The sequence below is a fragment of the Amaranthus tricolor genome, chromosome 13 (assembly GCF_026212465.1).
Source record: "Amaranthus tricolor cultivar Red isolate AtriRed21 chromosome 13, ASM2621246v1, whole genome shotgun sequence".
Classification (NCBI taxonomy): domain Eukaryota; kingdom Viridiplantae; phylum Streptophyta; class Magnoliopsida; order Caryophyllales; family Amaranthaceae; genus Amaranthus; species Amaranthus tricolor.
In genome coordinates this window covers 10,575,498-10,585,753 of record NC_080059.1, presented here as the reverse complement: position 1 = coordinate 10,585,753, position 10,256 = coordinate 10,575,498, and the positions used below count along the sequence as shown (strand labels likewise).

The window sequence follows — 10,256 nt, the reverse complement described above, 5'->3', positions numbered from 1 at the left end:
TATATATATATATATGTATATATATATATATATATGTGTATATATATATATATATGTATATATATATATATATATATATATATATATATATATATATATATATATATATATATATATATATATATATATATATATATATATATATATATATATATATGTTTATTTAGTTTATCATAGCCTCCAAACTTTGACTTACAAATGCTCAGACTTTTGGCTATGAATTATCCCGCCTGAAACATACATTGACTTGTAATAACTTATGATAATGTCTTTAATGCAAATACATCAAATAAAAACAACTCAATAATTAGGAAAATTATCTGGTCAAAAAAAGCAAACTAGCTGTTCATCAAACAAAAGTCAACACCTGTTCACAGTTACTACGAACAACTGCTTGTTTTTTTGACCTGTTCGCAGTTAGTAACTGCGAACAGCCCCAAACCACGGGTTTGAGAATTACACACTTATTTTTGAAAATAAGTTGAAACTTATCTTATTTTGTGTATTTTTTTGATAATTTATCTTATTCATTTCAATTTTTCCAATTAATGTTTGTGATGTCAAAGTTTAGTTTGCTGAAATAGTGTCCTAAAATGTGAGTTTTGTTTCCAATATACCTAAATCCTTGTTCATCAAGTCTTATTGTTGATTCCCTTGTTTGATATCATGTTAAAAACCAACTCAATCAAAAGTTTAATCTGACAATTAAAGCTTTAAAATATGTTATATACTCTTACACCTAAAAATTAGAAAAACTCACATACAAAATATTAGTATGTTAAAACTGAAAAGGTGATATTGTTAGAGAGTAATGATTCTAATACATGTTCTATGCAATTTCTCATATTAATCTGTTTGTGTATTTTAACATTTTGGTATTTCGTATTTTGAGTGAATTATTGGAAAAAAGTAAACAAATATCATTAGTTCATTGATCATAAGCTAGCATAGTGATTTGCAATACATCAATAACTTATACTACTTGACTACTGGCAAAACAAAACAATGCCAATAATTATTTAACAAATATCATTAGTTCATTGATCATTGGACAGACTAAATTGTATCAATGTTAAAGCTTCATGTCCAATTCTTAAAATTTATGCATGGGCATGAAGGTTTCTTTGTCTTCTCCAACATGACCGTCTCTAACCCATTTTGCCCAAAGATTACTCTCATCTTGATTCTTGAGTATTTATAACTCGAAATGCACATTGTTTCTGCTAGGAAACAGTCGAATTTGTGAAGGGGACATTTAAGTAAGAATTAAAGGATGTGAGAAGATCTAACGGCTACTATGGTGTACCTGCAACCATAAAGAAAGACTAAGTTGGGGGTTGATGTCCCGAAAAGCCTCTCTGATACTTAAATCAGATTGGAAAAGGTAAATGCAAGGGATAAGTGCAAGTAATTAAGCAGAGTTTCGATATGAGAGTAAAAAAATTGTGTAGCCCGATTTTAGTAGATTAAGGAAGTTTCTATAATGATTCTGCTATAGGAGTTACAACTTTTGGTTGGTTATCTTAATGGGGCTGCCTAATGAAGAACATGGCCACAGAAGTGACATAGTAGGCAGCGGTTACAATGTATGGTGGATGGTGATCACAGGAGGTGACATGAGTAGAGGGAAGTGGGACGTTACTACTGGGTTAATAGATTGAGGTGAACTTATGACCTTGACATTAACTATGTTGACTTGAATGTTGATAATGTGTTTTGACCCTTTGACCAAGGGTATTTTAGACATTTCATATGGACGAGATATTTGTTTGTCCCCCTTTCCCTTTAGAATGTCCCCCCTATTTCCCTTTAGAATGCCCCCCTTATTTCATTACATTGTTCTAATGGCATAAAATGAGTATTTGTTAATTATTAGAGTTATAGATGATCTAGGGAGAGATTGAATATTAGAAAATTGGAGTTGTAGAGAGAAGAAACAAACTCAATTATTATTGAATGTAAAAGCCTATATTTATAGTAGAAGCTAGAGTATAAATAAAATAAAATCTTCTTAAATTAACAATAAGACAACCTAAGTAAAATGGAAACAAAATACTCTCTATTTCATTTCAAATGTCCTGTTTGCTTTTTGCACATTTGCCAACGCATTAATTCAATCTTTAATATCTCTAAATTTGCATAATTAATAATTATAAAAATAGATATTGATAAACCCTATGTTGAGATGAATCAAACAAAATCCTATTTGACTATGTTTTAATTTGTAGATTAAGAATAAATTACAAATTAAGAGTGATTAGTAAATAGTACTCAAAAAGCAAATAGGAAGTTTAAAAAGAAACGGAGGAGTAAGAAATAATATCACAAAATAATTACAATGATAATTTTTTATATAAACAAAGATTACACATATATAGTATATACTTAACAAAAGAACAATATATATAATGGACGATGAAAGATAAAGTTCAATCTTGGAATAATAACACACATGCGATGCTTGAAGCTATCATGTCCAATTTCTTCATTTGACCGAAAGGAGGAGGAAACTTTTAGAGATTTAGATTAAACAAGAGAAATTACAATTATCCATAATTTAAAAAAAAAAAAAAACAAGTGCAAAAAAAATATACATTAGAATGATTGTATATAGTATATGCAATAAAGGAGTAGAAAACACCAAGTAGAGGACATGGTGAAATATAGATATAAAAGTGGAATTATAATAAAAGATAAACACCAACTCAAAGAAGATTTGTGAGTGGGAAATATGGATAAAGGAAAAAAATAAGATTAGGTGAAGTTGAGAAAATGGATATTTAATGTAAGTAAGGAAAATGGATAAAATATATGTGAGGGGGAAAAATTATTTGAAAGGACAAGTTGTATGGAGAAAGATGAATTAGCTATAGTGAGAGAAGATGAGAACGATAAACAAATCAATTTGAAGAGGCAAAAACATTAGAAGATTTAATATTTTTGTGAGGGAAAGACAGTACGCCATTAAATTCAAACATTGGAGCAAAAAATGGAGAATGACTAAGAAAGATGAAGAGACGGAGACAATTAAGGATGATGACGATGGGAAAAAAATTTGATTTGAATCAATCTGCGCTTGATACCGTATTAGAGTTATAGAAGATGTAGGGAGAGATTGAATATTAGTTAAATGGACTAATGGAGTTTTAGAAAGAAGAAATGAACTCAATTATTATTGAATGTAAAAGCTTATATTTATAGTACAAGTTAGAGTATAAATAAAATACTATCTTTATAAAATAACAATATTACAACCTAAGTAAAATGGAAACAAAATAAGAAATAATATCACAAATTACAATGCTAATTTTTTTTATAAACAAATATCTCACACACACACACACACACACATATATATATATATATATAACAAAAGAACAATATATAATTTAATATATAAATGATAATATATCACTTAATATTTATGTTTTCTATACAAATTAAGGAAAATAACGTAATGAATTCCCATTCAAAATAAAAATAAGACAATAAGCAGACAAATATAGATCGAATGTCACAAAATGTCGAGTCTGAAAACAAGAAATCCGCTCAAATTAGTTCAGCGGACATCAAGTCAAGTCTTTTGACCTTTTTGCTTTAGATTTGACCTTATACGTACATGTTTCCGAACTTCTTATATCACCAAATACAACTATACACTACATCATTATTTACCATAAGAGACCTCTACAAAGCCATTTATCAAATAAATTTTTTGGCTATTTGATCAACCAACAAACCAAAAACCAACCAACAAGCCAAAAACCAAAAGTTAAGAACCAAACACCCCATTATTTTATTCAATTGTTCTTACCACTAAAGATATTTAATCAAGTTAGTAACGAGACTCACACCTTCTTGATTTTCTAATTTTTTATTAATTTCTTTTAGTAAAAACCATTTTATTTAATGCTGAGTCACTCACCTATTGAAAAAAATATTTATTGAAATGAATGGACATGGCCCAAAGAATCATCTAACAGTAAAACACGTTCATAATTCATTAACAGCAGCAAAACGTCCAGGTTCAATGAACTTGGTGTGTGTAGATTTTGACCAAAACGTATCCATATAATTCCACGTTTTATTATATTTGGTACATTTAACTTGTTATGACAATCTCATACGTTACTTTAATAATTTATGTATTGAATTATGTATAATTAAAAATTATAAAAAAGTTAATAATATTAAAGTATTTAATTAGATGATTCAAACAAAATCTCATTCAACTATTTTTTTACATATTTATACTGCAGTATATAAAATAAGTTTAAACAATAAATATTTTTAATAATCGTATTATAACAAGTATTTCAGAATGAATAAGTATTATATTTGACAAAATTAACAGAATATTTTTATTACGAACAAGGAAAATGCGAAACTCCGGCACAATATTAGTATGTGAATGTCCAAGTTCATTGAATCTATTGCTATTGCATTTATCCTACCAACAATAACATCCTATCCTAGCTTCATTATGTGGATTACTAAAGCGGGTATTGCCATTTCATATATACGAATAATATTAATTTTAAGTTATATTCAGATATAATTTAAGTTGTTTAATTCTCTAAATAATAAGAGTTACTAATTTTGTTTATAAAGTAGCTAAAATATTAACAATAAAATACAAAAAGAATACTATAGAAGTAAGAATTATTACGCCTTATATTTTTAGAAATGTTTTTATTTTTAATTCTTGTGCCAAAAATAAATGAAAAAACCATATTCATTCTCTTCTAATCTTCGGTGATTTATGATGATTTGTTTTTTAGTAATTTAAAAATTACAAGGAAGAATTATTCGTTACATTTTTAAAAATGTGAGAGTTGTGACTTCAACATGCTAGTTATCACGTTTATTTTCACTATAGATTCGTCAACTATTCATAATTTTAAACTCTAATAGCAAATTTTTATTTTTAAGTACTCTATATATAATTAAATGAGTGTATAAAATGTGGCACAAATATATCAAAACTTTCATAAGATGCAAAATTAATTTGAAGAAAGGATAAAAGAATTTCGTAGCTATTATTAAAAAGGTATTTTTATAAATAAGCTCATAATGTATCTAATCAAACACAACGTCTATATACATCAAAATCCAACATCAAATAAGAGGATTCGAAATATTTTTAAGAGAGAATGGTGATTCCCATGCCATATTTTCAGATTCAACTATTCATTTTATTTTTTTAAGTATTTCCCAAGCGTACCAAACTTAAAGCTACCAATGTGAGAATCAGTGCCAGAATATCCTTTTTTTTTTTTTTTTTTTTAATTTTGAAACGCAATCTTTAATTACTCCACTTAATTTCCTTTTCTTGGCGTATTTCTATTCTCTAATCTCTAGATTAGAAAATCTACCTTTTCGAGTTAGATGTTTCGAGTTGGTTTAAAATTACGTATCGTGTCCGAATTAATATCTATATAATTTTAAAGTCGAGTTAAATTAGATTCGATTATAAAATCGAGAAAATATCAAACCTTTGAATTTGTTTTGAGCTCCTCGATTATAAAGGTATCAAAATTTGTTATTCACTCGATTTTGTAATTAAACCAACCAAAAAATTTGATTTAAAATGGATTCCGTTGGAATGAATACCTAATGCTGCTATGCACATTACATTGTATTTTTTATTTTAGAAATATTGCCACAAAAAGATTTCTATTTTTTTTTTTTTGGGATAACAAAAAGATTTCTACTTATAAATAGTATTTCACCCAAGCGTTTTTCCTCCCTCCCATCAAAAGCGCCGCGTTCAGTTGTAGAGAGAGAAAGGGGCATCATCTTTCCAGAGAGAGAAAACTCTACTCTTGAGCTTCACGGAGATAAATTTCTAAAACGATTAAATTAGGGTTTTCTGCTTTTCTCTGTTTATCTCTCTCTCATCGCTTAGATTGCAGATTGTTGAGATATATTTTCGATTTGATCGCATTGTATTTTCAGCGTATACAGGTATATTTATTCTTCGTATTCTTTGCAATTTCAACTTCCTTTATTTAGGATTTCATTTTTTCGAATCTGGCTTTTGTTTGTTATCATTGTTGCGGAGCTTTTTGGATGGAAGAACTGGAATGGATTTAAAGTAGAAATTTGAGTTTTTGAACTTGATGATCTATAATAGTGAAAGTTCAGCAAATTTTCATATTCTGCAAATGCTCGTGTTTTCTTTCAATTCTATTGATTTTCCTAGGTTTTTTCTCACCTTCCCATTATAAAAAGTTTTTCCCATCTTAATTTATTTTAGTCTGATTATTGATTTTTGAGCTACTCCTAATTGCTAATTAATTGGTGTATTGTATAAGTATATCGTTTAACTTTTTGATAGATTGCCTAACCGAACCCCAGTATCTGACCAAACCACTCATGATTTATGTAATTAAAAAGGGGCTTCCTTCATTAGGTGGGTTGCTGATTGAAATTACGTTTTCATTTGTTTAATATCCCTGCTGAGATGAGATTATTATAATCTTATTAAGACAAACGGTGGTGAGTGTTAACAGTACTATTCGAGTCACGTGACCAGCTGTTGCTAGGTGCAGAAGTGCAGAACCACCTGTTTTTGTGTTGTGGGGCTACTTTTTATAGATAAGATTGTTCGAGGTTGCATTTGACACTTCCACTTGGATGTTAGTCATGTTACTAATACTCCCCTCTCCCTATATCCATTCACATATTTTAGTTTTAAAAACTTATGTTTAGTGATAGTATCAAAATAAATTGATGTGCTCCCTTTGTCTGTATTAAAACTTAATAAGTTTAGTCTTCATGGTATTAACTTACAAGTAATTGGTCGCCACATAATTTTTAGTTCCTCGAGCCACCGAATAATATTAGATAATTAGAATATAGAATTACTTAAAGAAACATTAAAGGGCAAGGGCAAAATCTTGAGTACTTTGATTGACCCTTGATGCTGTAAAGAGTTCCCAATTTTATTTTGTAGAAACCTTCTATATTGCTTATATTTAACGCAAAAAACGACATACTTTTTATATTGTAATAAAAAATTTGATTGTACTTTTTTCTTGTAAGTTTTTGTCAAATCATGTAGTCGGATCATTAGAGGATGGGCTTGGGGACTATATTGTTGGACTGATTATCAAATTTGCCTCTCTTATTTTATACGGTTTTCACAAAGGAGTCAATTAGTTTTTTATTAGGAGTTGTCCTTTTGTAGTGATAATACCAGTGAATATTGTTTTTGTTTCTTTGTTTATTGGGGTTTGGTAGATGACTTGAGGAATTAGTATGAAAAGGGAACAAATGGTATTGTATAAAAAAGAACTATTATCATACTAGTGCTACGCATAGAATATAGGTGTAATCATTAATGTCACAATATTAAAAGGATAACAAAATATGTGCAGAATGAGATGTCCAATTGGTCACATGTTTTGTGGTCCAGTTGGTCCTTCAATATGTGCTGTGGACATATTTGAACGTGTCTTATTGACGCGGTAAAGTTACCCACCGATTTTGACATCTTTATACAGCTGTTTGCTATAATATAAGTAGTCCTACTTCTTAAACACCTATGCAAATTGGGGCTTATTGTTTGTTAGATCCTCTTCCTTGTCTTCATCAATCTATGTGAAATAAAACAAGAAAGGAATAGGATTTTTAAGTTCCACAAAGGAATAGGATTTTGAAGTCCCACATTCATCCTGCTTCATTACTTTTAGTGAACAAGTTAATTGTACTTTGTTTCAGATCTTCAGTCATGGTTTTCTGGATTTTTGGCTATGGTTCATTGGTGTGGAACCCAGGTTTTGAATACGATGAGAAAGTGATCGGTTATATCAAAGACTACAGACGGGTTTTTGATCTTGGTAAGATATCTGTTGCGCTCTGAAATTTTGTGGGATAGACTATGCTTTGTAATTATGCTTACAAGAACGCCTTTGTTTGCCAGCATGCATTGACCACCGGGGCACGCCTGAACACCCAGCCAGAACATGTACGTTAGAATACAGCGAAGGATCGTTATGTGTAAGTTGAATTTGCAACAAACTGTTCTGTGACATCTAGCGTGAATGATTTAGAACTATTGCACAAGTTCTAGAATTTTCTTTTTGTATTTTGTGTTTATCTTAATTGATTATCATTAATAGCATTAGAGCAATGTAATGTTGTCGATGTGTATAGATATATTAATTTTATCATTTGTTCTGTTTTGCAGTGGGGTGCTGCTTATTGTGTAAAAGGGGGTCCTGAAATAGAATCAGCCGCAATGCAGGTAATTAATGCTTTCTTATAGCTACCCCATCTTTCTCCTTGTCAAATGTTCATGTCCTGACCAACTTATCCTTGTTTGCAGTATCTTGAGCGCAGGGAGTGTGAATATGATCACAAAATAACTGTTGATTTCTACAAGGTAAGAAATAAACCGATTACGTTTTTGTCGATTGCATCTGCACAGGTTTGTGGGTTCTAATGTATACACTTTCTGTGGTTTCAGGAAGGGGATGATCTTGAGCCTCTAGTCACTGATGTAATTGTGTAAGTTACATTTAATTTTCTTCCCGTGAATGCCACTTCTAATTATTACAAACTATCTATTCTTCCTCCAAATATTTATATTTATTCTCTATTGTGCAGCTTCATGTCCACTCCTGATACCGTATCGAACAAATATTATCTGGGTCCAGCTCCAATGGATAAAATGGCCTGGTGAGGGCCTTTTCCTTGTTAACTTTACAATATTAGTTGGGTAAATTGGTTCTCAGCATGTGCTCAAGGAGTATATTTCATGATGCAGGCAAATTGCAACTGCTTTTGGGCCATGTGGTAACAACAGAGATTATGTTTTCTTGCTTGAAAAAGCCATGCATGCTATAGGTAAACTCCTTAATGTACTGAATTTACATTACTTATCTGTGGTTTGCACTTGTTACTTCTTTTCTTTTTATGGTTGCAAAAACATTCAGCTTGATTCACTGAGTCATTGATCCATGAAGATAGGAATTCACTGTTTTCGGTTTTTCCCGTCATCTGTTTATGTATGAGGAGTAAATTGTTCGGTATAGTAAACCCTCATTCACATATAAGGGTATTTATGCTGCTAGGAAAACATATTGCTGCCTACATTTACGATTTTATACACGATATGCATTCATATATCCATAGTGCTGGTATTTACATTGTCACATAAATGCTATGCTTGCATGTCAACACGAATACGCTCATATATACAAGTGCACCGACAGATGGATGGATGAATGAACGAATGAACAACAGAGGACTAAAATTGTTTCATTTTTGTACAACTGTAGCATTTTTATTTATGTAACATGTCTTGGTTATTTAGAACCAAAGTCCTGAACTGACTTTCCTTATGCTACTTGGACAGGCCACGAGGATGATTACGTAATAGAGCTAGCAAACGAGGTGAGGAAGGTGCTTGATGTCGTGAAGTCAGCAACCAAAGAGAAAAACCTGGTTGCAGCTCCTCATGTTGTCAAAGATCATATTCCATCCCTCCAACTTCTCCCTCGCCAAGAAACCGTCGTGTTGGACTCGTGATAAAAGACATAGTTATGGAAGAATATTAGAGTTTAGGAAGATAAAGTACCTCTAATATCTGTTTACTGATGCCCTCCTAATCTCTTAATCTAGGCAATGAGTAATTACCTCACACGGTTATTCCTGATTGGAATAGAGATGTATTTGTAGTCTTAGCTTGAGCTCGTTAACCTTTTGCTTTGACTGCAACGAGGCAATTATGTAAGACAATTGACAATCACTGTTCTGTGTTCTGACCCATTGGGCTAATAAAATTTACTTCTATAATGTTCTGGTCCTAGTATTTTTTATTGTAAAAAAACAAAAAAAAAAAAATGTGCTTTAACTTGCAACCAATCTCCAAACACAAAACTACAAGAAAGGAGCATTGTTAGAGCGTAAGGGTTGACGGACGCCATATATGAGAAGGAAATTCAACAACAATCTCTAGCCTCGGATAATGGACGGGTTGGGCTGGATTGGATGCGGGTCAATAAATGTATTTGCAATCAACCTCCATCGCTCTTTTTGGGAAATGCACAATTAAATCCGCAACTCAATCCTCCAACTCCAAACACTTTCACAAAAATTTGATACTCTCTGTCCCTATCAGAATGCACCTAAAATATTTTGGGTGAAATTTAAAGAAAAGATAATTATTTGAAGAATACGACAAAAAAAAAACAAGTGGATAATATAAATGGGTGATTGAGATAAAAAGATAATAAGTTTGCAAATGA

At 30.8% G+C, this 10,256-nt stretch overlaps 1 protein-coding gene across 2 annotated transcripts; it reads left to right on the top strand.

The window, feature by feature from the left end:
* Window positions 1–4,938: 4,938 nt before the first annotated feature.
* Window positions 4,939–9,804, top strand: LOC130797775 (gamma-glutamylcyclotransferase 2-1). 2 transcript variants are annotated; one of them, XM_057660521.1, is made up of 9 exons: window positions 4,939–5,967; window positions 7,726–7,844; window positions 7,928–8,004; window positions 8,195–8,251; window positions 8,333–8,389; window positions 8,474–8,514; window positions 8,614–8,685; window positions 8,774–8,853; window positions 9,365–9,804. In XM_057660521.1, the coding sequence occupies exons 2-9, from the start codon at window positions 7,736–7,738 to the stop codon at window positions 9,535–9,537; spliced, it is 666 nt and encodes a 221-aa protein (XP_057516504.1). In that variant the 5' UTR covers window positions 4,939–5,967; window positions 7,726–7,735; the 3' UTR covers window positions 9,538–9,804. The 2 variants fall into 2 exon arrangements, with proteins under 2 accessions (XP_057516504.1, XP_057516505.1); XM_057660522.1 differs by having other exon boundaries at window positions 4,939–7,844.
* Window positions 9,805–10,256: the final 452 nt, after the last annotated feature.